This window comes from Polypterus senegalus, chromosome 6, assembly GCF_016835505.1.
Source record: "Polypterus senegalus isolate Bchr_013 chromosome 6, ASM1683550v1, whole genome shotgun sequence".
NCBI lineage: Eukaryota > Metazoa > Chordata > Cladistia > Polypteriformes > Polypteridae > Polypterus > Polypterus senegalus.
The window spans coordinates 126958443-126985324 of NC_053159.1; the positions used below are offsets into that span (position 1 = coordinate 126958443).

The 26882-nt window shown below is 37.9% G+C and overlaps 2 protein-coding genes across 5 annotated transcripts in view; both read right to left on the reverse strand.

The window, feature by feature from the left end:
- Positions 1–15: 15 nt before the first annotated feature.
- tmem97 (transmembrane protein 97) lies at positions 16–6402 on the reverse strand. Its single transcript, XM_039757101.1, has 3 exons — positions 6066–6402; positions 3048–3192; positions 16–2064 (listed from the first exon to the last, which is right to left on the reverse strand). The coding sequence occupies exons 1-3, from the start codon at positions 6183–6185 to the stop codon at positions 1784–1786; spliced, it is 546 nt and encodes a 181-aa protein (XP_039613035.1). The 5' UTR covers positions 6186–6402; the 3' UTR covers positions 16–1783.
- Positions 6403–10097: 3695 nt separating this feature from the next.
- The window catches only part of si:ch211-167j9.5 (tyrosine kinase receptor Cad96Ca), a 55868-nt gene continuing 39083 nt past the window's right edge, over positions 10098–26882 (reverse strand). For all 4 annotated transcript variants that reach the window (XM_039757102.1, XM_039757103.1, XM_039757105.1 and 1 more), the window contains 3 exons: positions 26104–26203; positions 14870–14969; positions 10098–10958 (listed from right to left, as the gene is read on the reverse strand). In XM_039757102.1, the coding sequence (XP_039613036.1) occupies positions 10899–10958; positions 14870–14969; positions 26104–26203 (260 nt within the window). In that variant the 3' untranslated portion in view covers positions 10098–10898. The remainder of the gene's footprint in view (positions 10959–14869; positions 14970–26103; positions 26204–26882) is intronic.

Below are 26882 nucleotides of genomic sequence, written 5' to 3' on the forward strand. Positions count from 1 at the left end.
ATAAAACATTAAAAAAAACAAAAATTATTTTATTTATAAATCAGTCACAATTGAACAAGTAACAAAATAAAAATAACATTTAATGCTAACACCCCCAGTTCTATTGTGTAATCATAAAGTGTTTGTTTGAAGTTTACTCTCATTACTCTGATTTTATAAACCCAATACAACAAATTTTATTCAAACAGACTTGAATAATAATGTGTACCTTATTCTCAACAAATGTAAATCTTCATATGCTCAAGAAGAAACAACTGTGTTTTAAAGAGTGCATATCAGCAGCAACAAAAAAAAGAAGCATTGGTGGGAATTCAGTGTTTTCTGGATTTTGTTTTCCTGTTTCAAGCCAGCTGCTTCTACAGAACCTACAATTCAGTGTTTGCAGATCAGGGAGGGGTCTGTGGTGTCATTCATTCCTATAACTTACTTTCAAGCAAAATAGCTTCATTTTTATGAGATTTATATATATTTTTGTCAGGTAAATGGTATTTATTTCTGAACGCAGATTTATTTTTTCTCCTCACAATAGGTCTTTATTGTCACATGTACAGAGTACAGTGAAATTCTTGCTTGCATGTGTTAATCTCGTAACATGTCATAATTCTCTGGTGCTATGATTACAGATGTGACCCTTCTCTTCACTTCAGGTATGCTAAAGTAGGGTATTGGTCACCTTACTTTACCGTTACACTCTCTACATTACCTCTCTTGTGTGCAAGTTCTGAAAACAAGCATGTTAGCATGAGGTTGATCAAACTCCACTCTGGCTAGACAGATTTGGACATCAGGAGTGATGAACAGATACTGTGTTTTATGTTAATTTTAAGGAGTTGAGACATGGATATAAATTTTAAATAACTCTTGACTTTTACACAAAAACAATTAATGCATAACGTTCCCATATTCTCATAAATTTCAACGGAATTATTTTACTGGATTTTGGAGTGGCAACTTTGGACTGAGTGTTGACATTCTTAAATTTACCAACCATTATAAATCTTGTCATGGAATGCCTCTTAATGAGGATTTACAGTTTTCTAATGACAGAAACTAAAATTTGCCTTAAACGTTTTACCTCTTTGTAAAGGAGGCAACAAATGTTCTGGTTCATTGAATGATGCCTGCCCCTACAATTTCATATTAAAGAGATGTTCTAATATTTCCCCATTTAATAAGAATGTAGGACTGTGCAGTGTGTCAGCTCATGTGATTTTCTTATTTCCCATCTATGTTGAACTTAATTATTTTTATTAATGTGAATTGATCCATTTATTTTACAAAAAATATGATGTATTTTCAAAACATTAACTTTGGATATATAATATTCATGTATGTAGCTCTGAATATTGGAACCAGAATGAGTGAAGGAATGTGACTTCTAGTCCTGGTTTTCTGTGGGATATGCATTATGTTAGTCTGAACTGTAAAGAAAGCAATACAAAAAAAAACTGGTAATGGAAGAACATAAGGCAAGGCCTGGCATTATCATTTATAAAACAGTTTTAGCATTATAAAAAAGTGAATGAAATTACTCTTTGCATGGGTACAAAGTAAAAATCCAAATAGAACAATTAATGGAACAAAAGATCACCTGGAACAAACAGAACCCGTTACCCTTTGACTAGAAGCAGACCTGATCTGGGTGAATGTCCAGAGCAGTCTTGCCAATAGAACAACCTCTGATGACCATGTAGTGTGTGAGCCCTTTACTTTGTAAAGGCATTTCAATTCAAAAAAGTACTGCATACTTCTAAAACACACACTAAAACAGCTATCCCCTTGCTCATTTGCCTTTCTTTTTGTCCACAGATCCACCTTTCCCACCGCGCACCTGTATGTTGTAGGCCTTACTATAAAGCATGGTGAGCAGGATTAAGATGGGAATGACCAAATAAGGTATATAGATGCCCATAAGTGCCACTCGTTCTCGTAGGGTCTGAGGCCCTGGGAACATTCCATCCTTGGGGAACTTGTGAAAGAGAATGTGACCAAGGATGGGAATCAGGCTGGTGGCCACATGAGTGGAGTAGAGAATAGCTGGAGTTCGGATCCATCTACAGTTTCCTAAATAAAACCAATAACAAAACAAAAATCAATATAGCAATTGTTGATGAATACTTAGGAGTATAATATTAGTGACATGTTAGTTTTAACTATTTGATAACTGAGGTTTGGAGTAAGCATTGGTACAGCTCAATGGCGCACCCACCACATGACAAACCCACTCTGGATCCCAGATTAGGACCCGAGTGCAGCCATGCAATGGGTGACACCACCTCAGCACCACACTAGTTCAGATGGAATGGAACAATGGGAGGTTTTTTTATGGTGGCTGGAGTGCCAATTCTGCCACCAAACCCCAGGTTTTCACTGCAGGTTGGAGGGCCTGACATGCAGGGCTGGATGCAGATTAACATCATACCCAGGATGGAGCAAATTGTAGGTTAATAGCTTTGCCCAAAGGCCCAACAAAGTAGAGTCACATTTATGGGATTCAAATTGGCAACCTTCCGATTGCCAGTGCAAATCCCTAACCTCAGATCCACCACTTCATAATTCTTACCAAATATTTGTGATAATGAAAAGAATTACAGAGAAATTTAGTTAAGTTTAACCTAAGGCTTCAAAATACACGATCATTTAAAGGTTGGACATATATGTACAGTAAAATAATTCATTTTTCAAATGTGCTTATCCCCATATAAGGTTAAGGGAATCACAGCATATTGCAACAATAGTGTGGGAAGCAGGAACCAGCTGTGACAGAGTGCCAATTTCATCTATCATCCAACCTGCTATATCCTAACTACAGGCTAACGGGGGTCTGCTGGAGCCAATCCCAGCCCTGTGTTAGCTTGGATTGGCTCCAGCAGACCCCCGTGACTCTGTAGTTAGGATATAGCGGGTTGGATAATGGGAATGTAACAATTTAATGCATATAACAAGAAAAACAATAAATAAGACTTCAGTAACAGTGAAATAGAAGGGAGACCTCAAAAAGCCATTTACAAATCAGCTTGGACAAAGTATTTTTAAATTGGTCATACCTTTATAAAAAGCGTAAGCTGCAATTGGGAAGAAAGGCAGCTGTAAAATGGCTTCACAAAATATGAACGATTTGAACCAGGAAGGAGGATTCATTATCATTGGATCCTTGTACGTCTGGGCATACCACTTCAGAAGATCTTTTAGCTGAAAATAAATGAAACATACTCAACACATAAAATAAAAAGTAATGCAACTGTAAACTGATCTTTACAATGGTAGTAAAAGAAATTTAGAAATCCACAAAATGTGATTTTATTGCTTATTTAAATACAGACGTTGAAAATATGATACTGATTATGTAATTATCCCAGTTAATAGATGGCACAGGATTTAGCACTGCTGCTTCACAGCTTCCGGATTTTGTCTTTTCCACCACTGTCTCTTTGGAGATGGCATGGATTTCCTTCAGGTTCTCTAGTTTTCCTCAAAACAAAAAAAAACCCTGCAGATAAATGAGAGCAGTTGTCCCCACAATGGACTTCTTCCCAAGTTTTGGCAGAGTCCTGATTGATGCTGATGATCTAAGCTCATTCAAAAATAAGAGATTAGAGGAATATTAACTTAAGGTACATTTTTTTTTTTTTTTGCTGATGGTGTTTACAATGACCCAATATAATGATGTAGAAGTGAAAAGAACCCATGAAGCATGAGACACTAAAATGAGTGAATTTGAAACTGGGAGTCCACGTTCCATGTACAGTAGCTTGCACAGTGATTAGATGCTCAGCTTACCCACTCTCTGTAAAATTGTTTTATTAATAATGAAACTACAGAACGTTTGTAATCCACAATAATTAAATTAGGGCCTGAAATGTACCAACTTGGGTGGCATAGTAAAGCAAGGTTTAGGGACTCCAAGAATATGGCTTTGATTGAAGCTTTCCTTTTGCTACCCCCAGCTTTCTTGCACATTGCAGTTCCACGCACATTAGCGTGACTGGCAAGTCTCAACTGTCTCATGAGTGTCAGTACATGCACTTGTCCGAACATCGTTCAATCATAGACTGGTGCCAAATCCCAATTTAATATTCTATTCCTGAAATGGGAATGGAAAACAGATGGGAACAGCGTATAGGTGGGATGGTTGACCTTAAGATAAACAGAAACTTTTTAACCCCAAAAAAACTGTAGAGTTGCAACAGGAGACAAAAAATGCATACATTACATTTAACAACTTCCTCCAGGGGACAAAAAAAAAGTTTGTTTGTTCTATCTATGCAAGCAAGGCAGCAGGCTTTGGACTTCAAACCTAAGGTTGTTGGTACAAATCCCGCTACTGACATTTCACTTCACCTGCCTGTGCTCCAATTGGAAATAAACAGATGAAATGCAACCCACTATATCTGAAATGTTGTAAGTTGCTTTGAATAAAGGAATCTGCCAAATAAGTAAAGGTAAATACACAAATATAAGTTCATTAACAAAGTGTAGATATTTTCTAAGCGTAGAGTGATTAGAATTTAACACACTTTTAGGCTACAATTTCATAGTATGGGATGTCAATCATTGGCACAGTATATTTGCACATAGCGCAATTTTCTACTACGGTATATGCTTAGACCAGCTTAGTGCCAGTCAGCACACAGGGAACAAGACCACCTCTGCCAAGTGGTGACTCATCATAAGAGCCTGATGGCTGACAGTAGAAACGAATTCACAAAGCACTCCTTGGAGCAACACAGTGTGTAACTGAATATGCTTCTGCAGGGGGTTTGAATCATTGTCCAGAATAGTAAGCAGCTTCTTGAGTGACCTCAGTTCTAACACGTCCTCCAGTGATTCCCGAGATCGGACCATCCATTTTAATCAGTTAAGGTGGAAAAGACCACTCAGTCGCTGGCTTAGGGGTACTGGACTAATGGTTAGTCTAAAACTTGAACAGCAAATAATCAGCCCTATTTTTCTTCCATTCGCCTATCCGTCAACTTACTTTATAACCTTAGTATGTGGTCCAGGGTTCAAGTTCTGGTAGCATCTGCTGCAGAGTGCAGCCCATCTTTAAACAGTCGTGCAAACTGTGTCAGAGCTAACACTTGCGCACCCACCTTACCACTACTGCAATTAACTTTCCAGAAAGGTACAATTAAGTAAAAAAAATCTAGCAGATTCGCATCATAAGCCCACGGGGTTAGAAATTTTCTACTCATTTGTTGACATCCAGGTATCTGTTCTCAATTCTGATTTAAGTCTGACATGTCTGAAGATGGCGGTAGAGTCAAAGAAACAATATTAAGGAGCGCTTTTGCTTTGGAGTTTTTGTTGTTATTATCGAGCGAGAGAGGGAGAGCGGTACTTTACAGTAATGATTGGCAATATAGCTCTACGCCTCTAAAGGATGTAGCTCACTGTCTGGAGTTTTTATCTGATCTGCGTGTCCGCCTGCCTGTATTTTCTTGATGTTCTGCACTGTTAATGCGGCTGGGAAGAATAAATGGGATGAACTGATGTGCACGGACACTAATGCGCGCAACGGTGGGATGGCTTCTTCTCCCAGCCTCCGGGTGACTCCCACCTCGCTTCAGGGTCCAGAATAGATTAGTCACTAGTCCCTAGGGGGCTTTGATGGTAGATGGATGGGTTATTTAATGTACTTGCGTGGCATCTTCTGGACCTAAAAGTGACTAATTTACTCACAACAAAAGTGAACGAAATGTTCATACATTTTCCGTAACTGGTGCATTAACTGGTTATGTGTTTCAGTGCATACTATTATCAAATGAAAGCTGTACTTGTACACATTTATCACCAAAATTATTATAACCATTTAGATATACAAGTCTTAACATATCAATTTTAAAAAACGCGACATTCACCAGATACCCTCGTACCAACACTCGGGGGGGCATCAAAGCCTCCCCACATGGACCGTTTAATGACAACGTGCACACGAGTTTCGCTTCTAATCACATATTTCAATGAAATGCAGAAAATGACGCTTAATTTTGTTGGCTCGGCAACGGATGACACATAACCTAACTTCTCTCGCCCTCCCGCGCGCCCTACCGCTCAGTACTTACGCTCTGTGGATAGACGTTGCTGGGCAACAGAGCCTGCAAATCAATGAACACAGTAATCGGGATGTGAGATGCAAAATACAAGAAGAACACCCACTCCAGAAAACGGGTGCAAGCAGCCATCGCGGCACAATTTAAGATGAATGACCGAAATGAACAAATAAGCACACCCCCTGAGATAGTCTGACAAATAAGCGGACGGCTGTGGAGTTGTTATAAACCCTTTAAATTCAAAACGGTTTATAAATCTAGGTGTGCTGAAATAATAACAAAACAGTCAGTCCTCCGCGTCCGAACGAATCTGGAAAGTGCCTTTCCAGGAAGAGACGATGGGCGCCCGATGCTCCAGTAGACATCTGATTGGCCGCCTCGTTTATACTCGGCGTCTCATTGGCTAATGTTTCATCTTTTGTGGCGCGTCAAAAAGTAACGCTTATTGGCTGATGTCTTTGCGTTCAAATGACACGACTTGTTTAAAAAGCATTGGTCGAGGCGAACAGTACAGACACAAGCAGAGAGCCGAATGATGCACAACGCACTGCGAAACTAAGAATAAATTAATCAGAAAAGCAACAAGGAAAAACGAAAACAATACATAAAAACATACAAGGAAAAATTAATCCAAATTATAGATAAAGGACTCATAAATTTAACCAGCCCAGATCTTGACACCAGTTGGTTTAATTTCTACTGAACTGAGCCTAAAATGTCCACAGTTGAAATTGTAACCACGTAAATCGTTAAGAAAAAGTGAACTTTGAACTATAACGTTTATTAAATACAGTTGTAATAATAAATGAATTTAGTTAATTGCACTAGACAACATCAACAGTGCTTAACATGTCACTTCTCTGTAAATTGGTTGCCTGAACAGATCTCCTTCTACATAACAAGTCTATGCTTGTTTCTGCACTAAGGTGCAGGTTGTTTTCTTTAGACATTTGATGAAATACTTACTACATACCATGTTTAATTTCTTTGGTTTTGGGGTGAGGAGGAGGAGGAGGAGAAAGTTTAGAAGCTGCCCAGCCAAATAGGGTAAAACCTGCACACTTCTTGGCCCAGAGTTTTCCTTTATTCTTGGTTTATTTGAAACTTTCTGTCCCTTCCAGATCGCATCATGATACCTGTCTATTTAAATATTTCAAAAATTAAAATACCAAAATGGTTGTTTATGTGCTGGTGAATAGAATAGTGGAGTCAGAGGTCTTACATGTTTTTGGAAGAAGCCAAACTAAGTTATTTAAAACAACATAATATTCTCAGGCCTACTTAAGGGTTACATTTGGGAGCATTTCCTCGTGGACCAGTCATTCGCATATATAACAGAGCTAAATCACCAGATACAAACTGGTACTCACTCCCTCCAAATGAAAAACACCCTAGGCTATAAAGCATTCCACCTCTGTTTTGGAGTTAATGGATGAGTGATAGATAGATAGATAGATAGATAGATAGATAGATAGATAGATAGATAGATAGATAGATAGATAGATACTTTATTAATCCCAAGGGGAAATTCACATAATCCAGCAGCAGTATACTGATAAAAAGAAACAATATTAAATTAAATAGTAATGAAATTGAAAAAAGAAAAAAAAAATAATAATAAAAATAAAAAAAGCAGACAATAACTTTGAGTAATGTTAGCATTTACTCCCCCAAGTGGAATTGAAGATTCGCATAGTGTGGTGGAGGGACGATCTCCTCAGTCTGTCAGTGGAGCAAGACAGGGACAAAAGTCTGTCACTGAAGCTACTTGAGTGCAGTTTCTACACATGACCTGGAAGGGAATCCATCTACTCTAAGACAGACTTGGAACAGCTATGTATTTGTCTGTTTTTTTACCTTCCCAGTACATACTGTAGACATGTATATTATGTAGACATACAGTATATTTAGATGTCAACATTTAACCTTCAAGTTTTCAAGACATTTACACATTAGGCCACTTGTCAGTCAGGGTATGAGTTCTTGGGCACAATAATTCAAACATCAATCACTCCATCCAAATGAAATTTGCTCCAGTTATTAGCCATTTGATTTGATTCAATAGATTTGACTCTACATCGATACTCATGTAGTACAACTAAGGAGGTAGAATCAATTTTTAACAGCATACTATTCCTCCCATTCATTCCACATTATAAAATACTGGTTGCAAATGTTTACATCTTTATGTACAATGCATTCAGAAAGTATTTAGAGCTCTTCACTTTCTGCACATTTTATTGTGCTAAAGGTTTTATATTAAACACATTTGCAGTTTTTACTCTATAACCCACACATTTACAGTATACTCCATAACCCATGATGACAAACTGAAAAAATGTTTTCTGTAAGGTTTGCAAAGTTATTATAAATCAAAAACATAAGTCTCTTGATTCATGTAAGTACTGTATTTAGACTCTTAATTCAGTACTTTGTAGAAGCCCCTTTGGCAGCAATTACAGCTTTGAGTATTCTTAGTAAGTCTCTACAAGCTTTGCACATCTGGATTTGGGAAGTTTACCCCATTCTTCCTAACAGATCCTCTCGTGCTCCATTTGAATTGGATGGGAGGTGTTTGTAAACTCCCATCTTCAGTTCTTTCTCCACAGATGTTTTATGGGGTTTAAGTGTGGGCTTTGTCTGGGCCATTCAAGGACAGTCAGTCAGTTCCAAAGCCACTTCAGCATAGTCCTGGCATTATGTTTCAGGTCATTGTGCCAAGAGGTGAACTGTCACCCCAATTTGAGGTTGTGTGCAATCCAGAGCAGGTGTTCTTCATGGACCTCTCTGCATTTCGTTGAACTCATCCATCATTTAATTCTAACCAGCCTCCCTATCCCTGAGGCTGAGAAGCACCCCATAGTGTGATGCTGGCACCACCATGCTTCACTATAGGGATGATATTAGGCAGGTGATGAGCCGTGCCTGCTCTTCACCAGGCATAGTGCTTGGAGTTGTGCTCAAAGTCTTAAATGTCTCATCAGACCAGACAATCTTTTCCTCATGCTCTCAGAGTCCTTTGAACTGCCTTTTACTCAAAAGTGGCTTCCATCTAGCCATAAACACCTGATTAACGGAGTGCTGTTTTTCATTGGTTCTCACATTGAAGCAGAGGCCTTCTGAAGCTCTGTTAGAGTGGCCATTGGGTTCTTTATCACCTCCCTGACCAAGACCCTTCTTGCCCAGTTGCTCAGTTTTCCTGGATGGCCAACTTTAGGAAGAACTGTGGTGGTTCCATACTTCTTCCATTTCACAATTATTGATGCCCCTGTGCTCTTGGGAACACGCGAAGCTTTAGAAATTGTTTTGTGCCCATGTCCTGATCTATGCCTCATCACAATTTGCTCACAAAGGTCTACAGAGAGTTCCTTGGACATTGTGGTTTGTTTTTCGTCATGACATGCATTGTCAATCGTGGGACCTTATATACACAGGTGTGTGCCTTTCTAAATAATATCCAATCAATTCAGTTTGCCACATGTGGACTCCCAATCAAGTTCAAGATGCATCTCACGGATAATTAGAGCAAACAGAATGCACTTGTTCATAATCTGGAGAGCCACAGCAAAGGGCTTTTCCACATATATAGATGAGTAGTTTGAGTTTTTGATTTTCTAATAAATTTGCAAATGTTTCTGAAAACATGTTATTTTGTCATTATGGGACAGTGAGTGTAGACTAATGGGCGAAAGTGACAAATTTATTCATTTAAAATTAATAGTATAACATTATAAAGATCAGAAAGAGCAGGGGTCTTAATACTTTCTGAATCCACTATAAGGTGAATGATTGGGTTTTTAGCTTCATTTTCCAAGGTTAATAAATCTTGATCCCTTTGAGATGATTGCAAAAAAATAATATGTCTATCAGGTAGGTTACAGATGAATATAAATTAAACAGAATCCTGATCTTCTTACTGTGAAACAACGTCCAAAAGGACATGGGACTGGAGAAAAGAACAAAGGCATTGCTGTATAAGTTTATTGATATTCCACAAGGGAGGTGGCAGATGAGTTGCAGGGTATCTCAGGGTGCAAGTCCAGGTTCATTTTTGGATAGATGTTTTATTCTTTAAATGTGCAAATGACTTAGTCAGTTCAAGCTAGATGGGGTCTCATAATACAAGTGGGATACAGTTCTGACTGTTTATGCAGTTTTGATTTCATGTACAGTTCCAAGTGCAATCACAACTGACAAACACCTTTAAAATAAGCCACAAGTGTTAACAGACAGTTTAAGGGCCTCAGTGTTAACATCACTGCCAAAATCTGAGAATGAAAATCATGTGAAAATATGGGTGCCTGGTTGAATTCACACTTCTGCCTATGCTTTTTCAGCTTATGTCACTGTACGTTCAGCCCCAATATCCAGTTGATTTGTTCCATTTGTAGGAAAGCAAATAAATGTCTCTTTTTAAAATATTTGACTTGTGACATTTGTAGCAGACTGGTGGACAAAGAGTAAGGTACAGCAATTGAAATAAGAATAAAATGACATCAACTGGCTACTTACGGTCAGGGACTCGGTCAGAGTGAAGAGAAGATAGGTAGCCACTGACCAAGGATCAACAAAAAGTGAGACTATACCATTTGGATTTCACAAAGAGTGCATACAATGCATCTTGTTGTTCACTGTAATGAACAGGTATGAATTCCTAATTTTGAGGAGCGAGTCAACAGTTTTTAAGTGGTGCACTGAAATCTCACGCTGTTACTGCGATAAAGTCTGGTGGTGGCCCATGTCCAGAGCGACTGCAGTCTTTTGACTCATTGCCAGCACTTGACCTTTCAAAGCCTCGTGCATTCCCAACACAAGCAGAGTGGTCCCCATTGTTTGCTCTCTGGTCTATGAATCCAAGTCTTCCATATCATCTTCCATCGGCATGTTGTCCACCTTCACATAGTCCTATTTCAGAGACATTGAAACATTGCAAAAAAAAGAATGAATAAAATATAAAAGTCAATGCAATTGCTGTATTTTTAGTGTTTCATAGTAGCAGAATTTCAAAATCCAGTCTTTCCACCATCTATCTATTCAAATACCCACTTAATAAAATTCAGGATTGCCCGGAGCCAAAGAAGCAAGAGATACATGACGTGGATTTGTATTTAAACACTGAGACACCGGCAGGCACACAGATGAGGGCAATATAGATTTTCCCAAACATGACAAGAATGTGCATGCTCCACACACACGGTCCCCTTGCCCTTATATGGAAAGATAATTACCCCAATATGAAGGATGTCAAAAGGTATCACTGAGTGTAGCACAGCTTTATGTGTTTGAGTGCCATGATTTTGTTCCTTTAACACTTTGTGCTACATTTCTGTCTTCTTCTTCTTTAGGGTTTGCCACAGCAGATTATCTTCTTCCATATCTTTCTGTCCTCTACATCTTGTTCTGTTAAACCCATCACCTGCATGTTCTCTCTCAGCATATCCATAAACCTTCTCTTAGGCCTTCTTCTTTTCCTATTGCCTGGCAGCTCTATCTTTAACATCCTTCTCCCAATATACTCAGCATCTCTCCTCTATACATGTCCAAACCAACGCAATCTCGCCTCTCTGACTTTGTCTCCCAACCGTCCAACTTGAGCTGACGCTCTAATGTACTCATTTCTAATCCTGTCCATCCTCGTCACACCCAGTGAAAATCTTAGCGTCTTTAACTCTGCCACCTCTAGCTCTGTCTGCTGCTTTATGGTCAGTGCCACCGTCTCCAACCCATATACCATAGCTGGTCTCACTACTGTCCTGTAGACCTTCCCTTTCACTCTTGCTGATATCCGTCTGTCATTAATTACTCCTGACACTCTTCTTCACCCATTCCACCCTGCCTGCACTCTCTTTTTCACCTCACTTCCACAATCCCCGTTACTCTGAATTGTTGATCCCAAGTATTTAAACTCATCCACCTTCGCCAACTCTACTCCTTGCACCCTCACCATTCCACTGTCCGCCCTCTCATTTACACACATGTATTCTGTCTTGTTCCTACTGACCTTCATTCCTCTCTTTTCTAGAGCATCTCCACTTCTCCTGGGTCTCCTCTACCTGCTCCCTACTATCGCTACAGATCACAATGCCATCAGCAAACATCATAGTCCACGGGGACTCCTGTCTAATCTCGTCTGTCAACCTTTCCATCACCATTGCAAATAAGAAAGGGCTCAGTGCCGATCCCTGATGTAATCCCACCTCCACATTGAATGCATCCGTCACACCTACCGCAAAACCTCACCACGGTCACACTTCCCTCGTACATATCCTGCACAACTCTTATGTAGTTCTTTGCCACTCCCGACTTCTTCATACAATACCACAACTCCTCTCGAGGTTGTATGTATCCCATTTTCCTTTGGAATATTAGCTATTGCCCATCATGATGAAACACCTTGGCATGGCCCATGGACTATTGGGTGATCTGCCTACCCATTAAATACTTTTCAGGCCTCACTCCATATTGATTTACAAATATTAAGTGAATTATTTAAGTAACATTTTACTAGCTGTTATAGTGAAGCACCTTTTGATGGCATGCTGTATTACATGATTTGAAAATTGTTCATCTGGGTCAACTTAAAACTTTTTTTGGGAAGCTTGTAGCTCATGTCAGTTAGTGCTTTTCAGGGCATGTATGAACTTAGAAGCAGTCCTATTCTATCCCAGCTTTCTTTATGCATGATCTTATATAGAGATCCTCAGACTCAAAGCTGTAGAACCACAGCGTGTGCTGGTTTTGAGATAAATAACAGTGATACATTGGCTGTTGACTGGGTTTGCATCCATACCTGAGAATTATGTGTGTGAATTTTGCACACTCTCCTCCTGTCTCTGTGGGTTTTTTTTTTCTCTTGGTACTCTGGTTTTACTCTTACACCCCTAAAATATATATTTTAAGTGATCTGGGAATTCTAAACTTGCCTTAGAGTGTGTGAGTCTGAGCATGGCCTCAGATGGGCTGGCAGTCGGTTAAGGGTTAATTCCTGCCTTGTGTGTGATGCTATTGCTGTTCTGAAGCTAAGGCTGATGTGGAGAAAGTAAGAAAGAAGGAACAGGAATGAAACCGATGTCAAAAATAAAGCATGGGTCAAAACTAAAACAATCAGTTCAATTTTTCATCAAGCTACAAAGGGAGAGTAATAATCAAAGTCCAAAGAGCTAAATGCAAGTCTTTTGCCTGAAAAAATCTTTAAGGAAGTTGCACAGAGTAATTCACCAGGAATCCACCAACTTGGAGAGTGAGATCCCTGTGGTGCCATCTCATAAACTGAAGACATCACCTAATGCGACTTCGAGAGGCACATCCCTCCTGATCACATTCAAGCAACAGGAACTCAAAATGGTGACATCCATAAAAACAAAAATGGCATTGAAGCAAAAATAAATAAATAAAGCTTGAGCCAAGATAAGTATTTTAATGCTAGAAAATAATGTTAACCCTGAATTCCCAGATGTTCAAAACATACATTCATACTAAAGACACTGGTTAGAAAAAAAATGGAAATGCCCATAAAAAGTTAAAATCTAATGAAATCCTAACATATGGGGTAACTGTCATCATTACAACTTAAAGAGCTCTTATCTACCACAGAGTAATAATAATAATAATAATAATAATAATAATACATTTTATTTGAAAGCGCCTTTCAAAACACTCAAGGACACTGTACACAGTAAAAAATAATAATAAAAGTAAGAAAATAAAAAGCAGGCAAAAGAGCAGGTAAATTACAAGATCATAAAACACAAAACATAAAACAGTTCCAAGATAGGAAAATGGAGAAAGTTATGTGGGATAAGCTATTTTGAATAGGTGAGTTTTTAGTCTAGACTTAAAAAGAGAGAAAGAGGTGATGTTTCTTATTTCAGGAGGTAGGGAATTCCAAAGTCGAGGAGCAGAGCAACTGAAAGCCCTGCTCCCCATAGTGGCAAGACGGGGGACAGGGACAGAGAGAGAAAGAGAAGAAGAGGATCTGAGAAGAATGCTTAATGGCTACAAATTCAACACTTTTCATCAACCCAGTTTCTACTGAGGAGGAGAGCCAGTGTTAACTATGGAGTATTTAAAACATATTACAACATTAGGCCAACCAATAAACATCTGGCCACAACACATTTTGTTTTTGTCTCTTAATTTGTGCTTACAGGCTTTATAGCAACAACAACAATAATTATTTATTAAGCACATTTTCATACAAACAGTAGCTCAAAGTGCTTTACATAATAAAGAATAGAAAAAAGACACAATAAGAAAAAAAAATAAATCAACATTAATTAACATCGAATAAGAGTAAGGTTCAATGGCCAGGGGGGACAGAAAAAAAAAAAATAGCGACATCTTAACCAGTAAGGACAGTAAAAGAAGACAGAAAAAAAGAAACAAAATAGTAGAAACCTTTTTAAAGTACAGCACTGCTGGATATTTTACATCTGACAAACTCAAAATTTTATACCAGCCATCTAAATACACAAATGTAGCTAAAGACACAGAAGCTGGTTTCTGATCTAGAAATTGTCATGAATGAAAATCATCCATCACTAAAAAATTCATGATCAGAGAGAAAAAGGTAGTAGAGTGGATACGATATTTGAATAAAGATGACTTCAGACAGTTTTTAGAGAAAAAAATGGCACAAAAATAGTGTGTGGTACAAGGCAGAGGTAAAATATAATCAGCAGAATCTGTGAAAAATTGTCCATCTTACTTGCTTAAATGAATTCCTATAAAAATGGAATGCAAACATCTATAGGTGATAAATATTTCAGAGATAAAGGATCGGAGATAGTAAAATAAAAGGTTGCATCTGTACTCACTGCTTCCATCTCCAGGATGTCCTCCAAAGTCTTGACTATACTAGAGAAGGTGGGGCGTAGAGTTGGGGACGTGATCCAGCATTCCTGCATTATCTGAAAGCTGGTGAGAAGGTAACAAACAGAAGAGCTATTACGTCCAATTAGACTCGGCCTTTCTCCAGTCATCCTAAAATGAATTTTCTACTTACTGCTGAATAATCTGGCAGCCTGGTGGCAATAAATGCTCCTCTTAAAAATTTAAAGAGCTATCTGACAGATTTAGAAGGATGTTTCAAAAAGACCCACCATATTTCATTGTGTTCAGCACAAACAATAATGCAGCTCAAAAGATGGCTGTAATGATGGTGTGCATACACATGAGCAGCACTTCATACATTATATTGCTGACTGTGTATGGAGCAATCTGGCAGAAAGACTTCAGCCCATCACAGGGTACAGTCATCCACACACCCCAAACAATGACAATTTAATGTCACTAGATTACCTAAAGCATTGGTTTGTAAGCTTGGTCATGGTTGTTCTGGAGGGAGTCTGTTGTTAATTGAATGGTTTGTTTCATTCTGCTATGTCAGAAATTGCGGACAAGGTGTCTTTTACATTTTTGGGACAGTTAACTGAGCATTGTATGGAAAGAAATGTATAATTACCTTTGAAACTTTAACTTTTTTCTCTATTGTACAGTCAGGTCCATATGTGTTTGGACAGTGACACAATTTTCATAATTTTGTCTCTTTACACCACCACGATGGATCTGATATAAAGCAATCACTATGTGACTGAGGTGTAGACTTTCAGCTTTCAGTTAAGGGGTTTACCAAAAATAACATATGACAGTCATTGTTACACATGGTCCTCCTATTTTCAGGGGTTTAAAAGTATTTGGACATTTGACTGATAAGCTGTTCCACAACCAGGTGATAGCGGTTCCCTCATTATTTCATTAACTATTAAGCATGTCATTGGAGTTGATTCCAAGTGTGGAATTTGCATTCAGAAGCTGTCTCTGTGAACTCTCAATATGAAATCCAAAGAGCTGTCCATGCAAGTGTACAAACAGGCCATCATTAAGCAGAGAAAACAAAACAAACCCTTTACAGAGATAGCAGAAACACAAGCAGTGGTCAGATCAACCATCTGGTACATTCTTAAACAGAAGGAACGCACTGGTGAGCTTAGGAACCCCAGAAGGCTTGGAAAACCACAGAAGACAACTGTGCAGGATAATTGCAGAATTCTGTCCTTGGTGAATAAGAAGAAGAACCTCTTCACAACATTTAGCCAAGCTAAGAACACTCTCCGGGAGGTAGACCTATCATTGTCAAAGTCTGCAATCAAGAGAAGACTTCATGAAAGTAAAGACAGTGGATTTCCCAAAAGGTGCAAACCACTGATAAACCTCAAGCATAGGAAGGGAAGATTAGACTTTGCCAGAAAACATTTTTTAAAAGCCCGTCCAGTTATGGAACAATTTTCTTTGGACTAAGGAAGCTAAGATCAATATATACCAAAATGTTGGAAAGAGAAGAGTATGGAGAAGAGAAGAAACAACTCATGACCTGATGAATACCACATTATCTGTGAAACATGGTGGAGGTAGAGTTATGGCATAACCATCCATGACTGCCAATGGAAGTGTGTCACTGGTGTTTAATGATGATATGACTGCTGGCAGAAGTAGCAGGATGAATTTTGAAGTGTACAGAGCTATACTATCTGCTCAGATTCAGCCGAATGCTGCAAAACTGATAGAACAACGCATCACCATACAGATGGACAATGAGCCAAAACATACTGTGAAAGCAAACCAAGTGCACTTCAATGCGACGTAATGGAATATTCTTCAAAGGCCAAGTGAATCAACTGACCTCAACCCAACTGGACATGCATTTCCCTTGCTGAAGACAAAATTGATGGCAGAAAGTCCAACGAACAAGCAGCACCTGAAGAGAGCTGCAGTAAAGGCCCGGCAAAGCATCACTATGGCGGAAACCCAGCACTTAGAGATGGCCATGGGTTCCAAACTTCAGGCAGTCATTGGCTGTAAAGGATTTTCAATTAAATATTGAAAATGATCATTATATTCATGATTATGTTAGTTTGTCCAAATACTTTTGAGCCTCTGAAAATAGGGGGGAACATGTATAAAAATGGCTGTCATTCCTAAACGAATCATATGATATTTTTGGTAAACCCCTTAAATGAAAGCTGAAAGTCTATACTTCAATCACATAATGATTGCACAGAGCCAAAATTTATAAATTGTGTCACTGTCCAAATACTTACGGACCTGACTGTAAATATTGTCCTTATCCACTACTTAATGAAGAACATTCAGATGAAAACTGCAAGTTAGCTGATACAAGTATTTGCCACCATGCTGTATGCACCTCATTTTTAGAAAGCTTCCAGATAAAAAAGGTTAAAAACAATTACTTAGAATTCTTTTGTGTGGTTGGTCTTACTTCCTACTTTGAGGAAAGTCTGTCCTGGTTTTGTTTTTGTTTGTTATGGAAAATCATATAAACTGGGCATCATTATTAAGGGAATTAGTACAGTAGATCCAGACTGTTACCTTAAAATGAGCTCAGCAAGAACATGATGGCACAGATGGAAATGTGTAAAGTGTTTCTTCACACAAGGAATGATAGACATATAGAATAAATGACAAAGTTTTGTGGTAGAGAGTAAGCTGTTACAGACCTTCAAAACTTAATGTTATTTTGGTGGAATTAGGTAGATAGGATTGGTAAGTTTTGTTGTGCTGAATGGCCAATTTCCATTCAAGTTTTTCTAATGTTCAATTTTCTTACCAGGTTCATGAACTTCATATTACAAGGGCATTAAAACTGGTGGGTGCAGACAGGACAGTCTGTGTCACATGTTACAGATGTTCTATTGGAGAACCATGTTAGTGAATTACATATATTTCTTCCTAAACCTAGTACTTTTTTCTTTCTTTATTTTTCTGATGAAATTCAATTCTAATGTTGAATAGTAGTTGAGAGTCTGCTCCACATACAATATTTTCCATGATGAAATGTTGTATGCAATGTCAGTTTTAGGGTCATGTAGTCCCATTTCTCTCTTACCGGTGCTATCACCTCTAGTAAAACTGTTTTGAGTGCCTTCTGCTTCAGGCACACTACTGACATACAGTATGTTCAGATATTTTTTGCAAAAGACTTTGCAGTACTAGTGACCATATGGGTACACCTTTTTGGCTTACAGGATTGAGGTGAGTTGGGAAAACAATTGATAAAAGTCATCTCCACAGTGAAAAATAAAAGGAAGGGTAGTGACACAACATTCCAGCCATGAACCTTCATTTGTGTGTGAGGTCTTAAATAATAAGTAATTATAAGTAGCTAAAAAGAAATCTGTGCTATCATACCATAACAAAAGTATTAAGACATCAAACTGAGTGTCTCTGTCAAACAAATAAAGACCCATAGAAGCTCGCCTTGCATTAAAATAGAGAAACGTTAGAATACCATAACTCACACAGCTACTGTAGGTTAACTTAATTGTGAGGGCTGTTCATATGGTCTCCATACTTTTTTAGATTCTGAGAGTTTGGAACATTGCAACCTTTGTCCTGGTGGTTTGGTATCATATTGACCTTGCTGTGAGTGTCGGTGGTGTCTTTACTTCACCAAAGTGTACACGAACAGATAGAATACAGAGTGCTCGATCGAACAACTCTAAAACTAGAAATTTTATTGTGTGTTTTGAGAAGTTACAATTTTAATTAAATGTAATGTCACTTCTCAGACAGAACCAAGAGATTATATTTGAAAATAACCTCATTCGTATTTTCCATGATTTCTCACCCTCAACAGCTGCTAAGCATGCCTCTTTTTATAATATTAAACAGCGCTTACGAAAAGCCAATATCAGATACAGCCTCTTGTATCCTGCCAAACTGAAAGTGGAGATTCAAGGCAAACATTATATATATATATATATATATCAGTAGAAAGTAAACGGATAAAGAGTTAAAAAGCTGATCCTCACACTTTCCTGAAATACAGTGCATCCGGAAAGTATTCACAGCGCATCACTTTTTCCACATTTTGTTATGTTACACCCTTATTCCAAAATGGATTAAAATCATTTTTTTCCTCAGAATTCTACACACAACACCCCATAATGACAACGTGAAAAAAGTTTACTTGAGGTTTTTGCAAATTTATTAAAAATAAAAAAACTGAGAAATCACATGTACAAAAGTATTCACAGCCTTTGCTCAATTCTTTTGTCGATGCACCTTTGGCAGCAATTACTGGCTCAAGTCTTTTTGAATATGATGCCACAAGCTTGGCACACCTATCCTTGACCAGTTTCGCCCATTCCACTTTGCAGCACCTCTCAAGCTCCATCAGGTTGAATGGGAAGCGTCGGTGCACAGCCATTTCAAGATCTCTCCAGAGATGTTCAATTGGATTCAAGTCTGGGCTCTGGCTGGGCCACTCAAGGACATTCACAGAGTTGTCCTGAAGCCACTCCTTTGATATCTTGGCTGTGTGTTTAGGGTCGTTGTCCTTCTGGAAGGTTCTCCTCTCTCCACAGATGACCTCTGGAGCTCTGACAGAGTGACCATCGGGTTCTTGGTTACAACCCTGACTAAGGCCCTTCTCCCCAAATCGCTCAGTTTATACGGCCGGCCAGCTCTAGGAAGAGTCCTGGTGGTTTCGAACTTCTTTCACTTACGGATGATGGAGGCCACTGTGCTCATTGGGACCTTCAAAGCGGCAGAAATTTTTCTGTAACCTTCCCCAGATTTGTGCCTCGAGACAATCCTGTCTCGGAGATCTACAGACAATTCCTTTGACTTCATGCTTTGTTTGTGCTCTGACATGAACTGTCAACTGTGGGACCTTATATAGACAGGTGTGTGCCTTTCCAAATCACGTCCAATCAACTGAATTTACCACAGGTGGACTCCAATTAAGCTGCAGAAACATCTCAAGGATGATCAGGGGAAACAGGATGCACCTGAGCTTAATTTTGAGCTTCATGGCAAAGGCTGTGAATACTTATGTACATGTGCTTTCTCAGTTTTTTTATTTTTAATAAATTTGCAAAAATCTCAAGTAAACGTTTTTCACGTTATCATTATGGGGTGGTGTGTGTAGAATTCTGAGGCAAAAAATGAATTTAATCCATTTTGGAATAAGGCTGTAACATAACAAAATGTGGAAAAAGTGATGCGCTGTGAATACTTTCCGGATGCACTGTATGACCGTGAGTCGTACCCTGTCATGGCATCGTAAAAAAGATATCACTGGCTGTCTGATCCGCTTGCAATGACACTGGTACCGTAATTATACATCCTTTTTCCTTCTCGGTCACTATCTGTTTTTGTTTTAATTACAATTTTACATGTTTATGTATGTATGTGTGGAAGAAATTAAATTAGTAACCCTTTTCTTTTTTTTTTTATTTTTTTATTATTCTAAAGGAGACTGTTAAACATCATACCCTTGGTTTATTGTTATTATTATTGCACTAGGGCTTCCTATGCTTATCCAGGGCCAGTATTTAATACCATTTCCTGGGTTTACTATCTTAACATTTCAAGAATGTTGAAGATTTTCTTTTCTTTTTTTGTTTTTGTTATGCTTATAGTATTTAGACTGTATTGGCAATAGATATCTCAATTTTAATTCACATACACCGCTGCTAGGGGGTTTGTTTTGTTTTGGACGTGCTCTGTCTCTAGGTATGTCAGAGGACTGGGACTTTGTGAAGTGGGGTTCAGCCTTACATGGGGAGGCAAAGTGGGGGGAGGGGTGGACAGTGACTAGGGAGGGGGAGAAAGAGAGCAAGCTATCTCTAATCTATCCTTTTAATCCTTATAATTATAATTACCAACATAAAAATAGACTGCATAGCAATAACCCCTGGGAAAATTGGAAATCAAGTTTAAAGCTGTCTCAATTTTGGTTAAGACTACAAAATGACATCAAAAATTCTCTCACCTAACAAGTCTAAACGCTAAAATAGTATTTTTACAGGAGACTCACTTATTAAGCAAGGATCAGTTCTGGCTGCAAAAAGAATGGACTGGCCAAATGTTCCATCTTTACATCCAGCTTTATAAAAAAAACTAGAGGTATGGGAATCCTTATACATAGAACAGTCTCATTTGTCTCATCAGTCTCTCACATGTTGTATCTGATCCAGAAGGGAGATATGTGATTGTTATGGGTAATTTATTTAATTGTAAAGTGATTTTGATAAATGTTTATGCACCCAATGTGGATGATAGGGAATTCATCCAAAATGTATTTGCATCCATTCCCAATTTGAACACTCATAAAATTCTAATGGCTGGGGACTTTAATTGTGTTCTAATCCAGACCTAGATAGGTCTCCTGTCACAGGGGCAATGACATCTAACACTGCAAAGACAATTACACAATTTGTAACTGACCACAACTTATCAGACCCCTGGAGATTTCTAAACCAAAATTCAAGAACATATTATTTCTACTCACCAGTGCATCATTCTTTTTTCAAGAATTAAACAAAAATGTTTGTAGATTGCCATTTCTTGCTTATGAAGTACAACACTATTGTTATTTCCAACCATGCCCCTCTGATCTTGGAGATAAAATCATTATGCCCCACATACTCATCTCGCAGATGACGTCTTAACCCACTGTTATTAGCAGACGAGAACTTTACAGAATTTATAGCAAAACAAATCAGTTTTTTTCTAGAGACAAAAATATCCTCAGAGGTCTCTGCAGGAATACTCTGGTAAACCCTGAAGGCCTTCTTAAGAGGACATATTATCTCATATCTTTCTCACAGAAATAAATTGGAAACCAAACAGGTATCAAAGTTAATTATGAAATTACTAGAATAGATCAAGAACATGCCAGGTGTCCAAGTGAGGCTCTTCATAGGACAAGGCAGGCTTTGCATTCAGAGCTCAACCTCTTGACAACTAAAGAAACTGAACAACTCATTTTTAAATCAAGGCATCATTACGATGAACATGGGGAGAAAGCTAATAAGCTTTTAGCTCAACAAATCCACATGCAAGAAGTTCGCAACGCAATCCCAGCAATTACCAACACAAACGGAGATAGAATCATTGGCCATAAAAATATAATGCACACATTTAGAGACTACTATAAATCCTTATATTCTACTGAGTTTAAAGAAGACAAGACACAATCTAATGCATTTCTGGATGCATTAGAGATACCACAAATAGATACTCTTAGTGTAGAGGAATTGGATAAACCGTTGGCACTATCAGAATTATTAGATACTATAAAGTCACTTCAGAATGGGAAAGCAGCAGGCTCCGATGGCTACCCTGCCGAATTTTATAAGAAGTTCTCCAGTCAGCTAGCTCCCCTCCTATTAGCAACATTCACAGAAGTTAGAGACAATACAATTCTACCTCAGACTTTTCGTCAAGCATTAATCACTGTCTTTCCTAAACAAAATAAGGACGTATTACAATGTGCATCATACAGACCAATTTCACTTCTGAATAATGATGTTAAGATACTCTTCAAAGTCCTAACTAGAAGGATGGAGAAAGTGCTGCCTTCAGTAATATCATAAGATCAAACTGGATTTATTGAAGGCCGACAATTAGCGTCCAATCTTCGACGACTGTTTAATGTAATATACTCACCCGCAAAGTCAAACATCCCAGAGATTTTATTATCCTTGGATGCAGAAAAAACATTTGATATGATTGAATGGAACTACCTTTTCACTACATTGGAGAAATTTGGGTTTGGCCTGAACATCTGTGAATGGATCAAACTGCAGTATACCAATCCAGAAGCTTCAGTTTGTGTTAACAACATTAATTCAGACTACTTTAAACTAGAACGTGGTACCAGACAAGGATGCCCCTTGTCACCACTACTTTTTGCAATTGCCATTGAGCCACTGGCAGTTCACTGTCAAATTGCTTATGAGATAAAGGGGATTATCAGAGAAGTAGTTGTACAGAAGATTTCTCTGTATGCAGATGATAAGGTACTGTATATATCAGACCCACAAAATACTGTGCCTGCAGTCTTAACAGCACTAACAGAATTTCAAAATATTTCTGGTCTCAGAACTAATTTGATTAAAAGTGTGCTCTTTGCAATGAATTCTCAAGCACACAATATTAAATTGGACACCTTCCCTTTTATCATTGCAGATCAGTTTAAATATCTAGGGGTAAACATCACAAGTAAACAAAGTTCTTTATCAACAAAATTTCATTGTCTGTATGGAAAAAATCAAGCAAAACTTGCATAGATAGTCAACCCTTCATCTCACTTTAGCTGGAAGAATTAACATTGTTAAGATGAATATCCTAAGCTTCTCTTTTTATTTCAGAATAGTCCAATACTGTATACATCAATAAATCGTTCTTTAACAAATTAGATTCAACCAATACCACATTTATTTGGAATTCAAAACATCCATGTATCAAAAGAGAGACCCTACAAAGGCCAAAGGCAGAAGGTGGCACGGCTCTACCTAATTTTCAGTTTTATTACTGGACAGCAAACATACAAGCTATAAAAACCTGGACGTTGACACAAATAGATGAACATACACAGGCTTGGTCCGCAAAAGAAATAAAATCCTGCAGTTCCTCTTTATATTCCCTGCTTTGTGCCTCAATAAATGCAAATTATCGCCAATATACTAATAACCCAATAGTGCTTCACTCACTCAGAATATGGAACCAATGTAGGAAGCATTTTAATTTAGAGAATCTTTTATCGGTGGGACCTCTGCATGAGAACCACCTTTTTCAACACTCGCAAGCATATGCAGTTTTTAATGTCTGGAAAATATTTGGGATTAAATCACTTAGAGATCTGTACATAGACAACTTTGCATCCTACAAACAATTACATTTTAAATTTAACTTTCCAGCAACACATTTCTTTCACTATCTTCAAATTAGAAACTTTGTTAAACAGAACCTGCCCAATGTTCCTCATCTCCCACCTTCCTCTATGCTGGAAGATATACTGATCAGTTTCAAGGACTCATACAGCATCTCTGCAATATATAAAACCATTTTACAGTCTCTCCCTTTCAAAGATCCAAGAGGACAATGGGAAAAGGATCTCTCCCTCAACATATCAGAAAATGAGTGGAAGGTAGCACTGCATAGAATTCACTCGCGCTCCATATGTGCATAGCATACAATTATTCAACTCAAAATTCTATATCAAACACATCTGTCTCGCTTAAAATTGTCCAAAATGTTTCCAGGGCAGGATCCAACCTGTGAACGCTGCAATCAAGTTCCAGCCTCACTGCGTCACATGTTTTGGCCCTGCATCAAATTAACATCATTCTGGACCAAAATCTTTAAAAGCCTTTCAGACAGCTTTGGTGTCACAATCCCTCCTAATCCACTAACAGCTGTATTTGGTGTACTTCCAGATGGGCTTAAGTGGAGATGGACAAACAAACTGTAATTGTCTTTACTACACTACTGGCACGCAGACCTATCTTCTTCAACTGGAAGAATCCTAACTCTCCCCTTTTAAGTCAGTGGGTAACTGATGTTATATATTATTTGAAATTGGAAAAAATCAAATTCTCACTTAGAGGATCTGTGCAGAAACTTTTCAAAACCTGGCAGGATCTAATCAATATCATTTTAGAATAAGAATTTAAAGCACTGAGGAGGCAAATTCTCTCCCTATTCTTTTTTCTTTTCTATTTACCTATATTCACTTATTAATTTATTTATTTACTTATTTTTACTAGGTTTAAGTTTTATTCTGCTGCCCATGCTCTCTTTCTCAGGGGTGGGGGTTGATTTGTTTTCAATCCTATTCTTGTAAAATGGATCTATTTGTATGGAATGTTGTGTGATTTCAATAAAATCAATAAAGTAAAACAGAAAAAAAGAATGCAGAGTGCTAATGATGCTTCAGCATCAGCAAGTGATAAGAAATCGGAAGAAGCCAACAGATGAGCAACGACAGAGAAAAATCACACCACAGCTAGAAGAGGTTGCTATTTGCAGGTGATGAGATGAAAGAACTGGTGCCTAATAGTGTTTGCATTAAATCAAATCACATCTTTTTAAATAATTCATGATTTTTTTTTAAGGAAGGAAATATCAGCTTTAAATGAGATACCCCCATTAGCCCCCTTGATGGGTGGCCAAAGTAATTCAGCCTCATTCGTAAATTCTTTGTATAACTGTACTGAGAAGCACAGAGAGTGTTTTGAGAATAAATGAGCTTCGGACCCTTTGCAGAACAGTATTACAATCATGCTTCTGGAATTTGGACACTAACTCCTTGAATTATGTTTGATGGTGTGGGTGATGGGCTTATGGTTAACCTCTAGATTTAAATTAATTTATCCCGTATATAGGGTGAAGCCTGTGTTTTAGGCTTGTACACTATAGTGGTATTTTATGTTTTACTACTTGAAAACAACCTCACCAGCCAATGGACATATTTAGGAAAAGTTAGATGGCTGTGGTTTACAAATGTATATTTAGATAACCACAGTAAAAAATACCAATTCTGCAAGCTACATAAATTAAATTGCTAACCGAGGGGCGAGTTCATTTTTGAGAATTAAGGTCATACTGTAGATCAAAAAGTCTGGGTTTAACTAACAAAGGTAAATGCCAGACAACAAAGGAAAAAAACATTAAAGTAGGACTATTTATAACCTAAAACATTTTAGGCTGTGTTCACCATGAAAGGTGCCAATAAAGATTATTTCTGCAAATGTTTGCTTAGTGAAATGTGTAATGAATTTGTAACATACCGATTAATATTTTTGTAGTTAAAATAAACAAGCGTACTTATTGTTATTGAATTTTTATTGCTTATTTGCTTAGACTCCTTACCCTAAGTCAATTGCAAGATCAGGATACTTCACAGTTGTTCACATGCAGTATATGTTTAGCTTTACAGCACATGGAGAAAGTAAGACTTAGCAAAAAATAATTTGCAGAAACACAGTTACTCAACAGTGAGGTGTCAAAGTCCAGGCCTATGATAAATAAGTGCAAAGATCTCTCTTTGTCCCTTGTCACTTCTAAAGATAGCCTCATTTCCTAATGAACTCTGATCCACATAGACTTGTGGCTTTTCAAACTCATCTAATGACTGACACACACCCTTCCCATTCAGCACTGAGTCAGTGAATAGATTTTTCTACAGTATTTTCTATTCAGCACTAAATAGATTTTTCATGAAAAATGTAAAACTTACACTTCAGCTTTACAGTTTTCAGGATTCTTCAACCGGTATCCAGAACAGACGTGGAATACCACGTCCTCTGACGTGTGCAGATGGTCATAAGGTAGACAGCCTAGAATAAAATACATGAAAAGGCTCATGTTGGTGGAATACAATATTTTTATTTCTTTTTTTTTTTTTTTCTAATAATAGTCGACCTGCTTATATTTTATTCTGTGTAGTTCAGTACATGATAGCAACAGTTTTAGGACAGTAAACACCTCTGGAAAGAAAATCAATCCACCAAAGGGCACATTCACTTATACTGCAACAATCAATCTGACGATCACTTAGATATAAAGGAACCCAAATTACCTTAAGGTAAATGCACACAAAAACAATCTATAGGTGGTTCACGCTGTACATCAAGAAGAGCAGGTTGGGGTTTAAACCCAGCTTTCTGATGCAGTGAGAAAGCAGCAGTCATCAAAGCACCACTGTGTCAGTCCTCTCAGAACAATAGTAGAATTCATTTTAAAAATCCACAGTACATATTTTATTAAACAATTGCAATAATACATAGTTTTTTTAACAGGATCCCAATATTTTGTAAAATATTGAGCACTATAAGGTGGTATGATATAAAATGGAATGTTAACACTTTTACACAGCTTGGAAATATGGGAACTCTGATTTAATTTTTAGAAGCACCAGACTGCTGCAGTGTGCACGCACTTTTCCATCATTAAACACCATAAGGTTTCTACTGTTGTCTCAGCAGCCAGCTATTGTGATTCATACATGCATACTGG

Excerpts from the sequence above, each read along its gene's own strand:
- tmem97 (XM_039757101.1), bottom strand. The coding sequence starts at position 6,185 with ATGGCTGCTTGCACCCGTTTTCTGGAGTGGGTGTTCTTCTTGTATTTT. Across the intron at positions 3,193-6,065 it reads GCAACGTCTATCCACAGAGC|CTAAAAGATCTTCTGAAGTG; the intron begins GTAAGTACTGAG and ends ATTTATTTTCAG. Across the intron at positions 2,065-3,047 it reads AGCTTACGCTTTTTATAAAG|GAAACTGTAGATGGATCCGA; the intron begins GTATGACCAATT and ends GGTTTTATTTAG.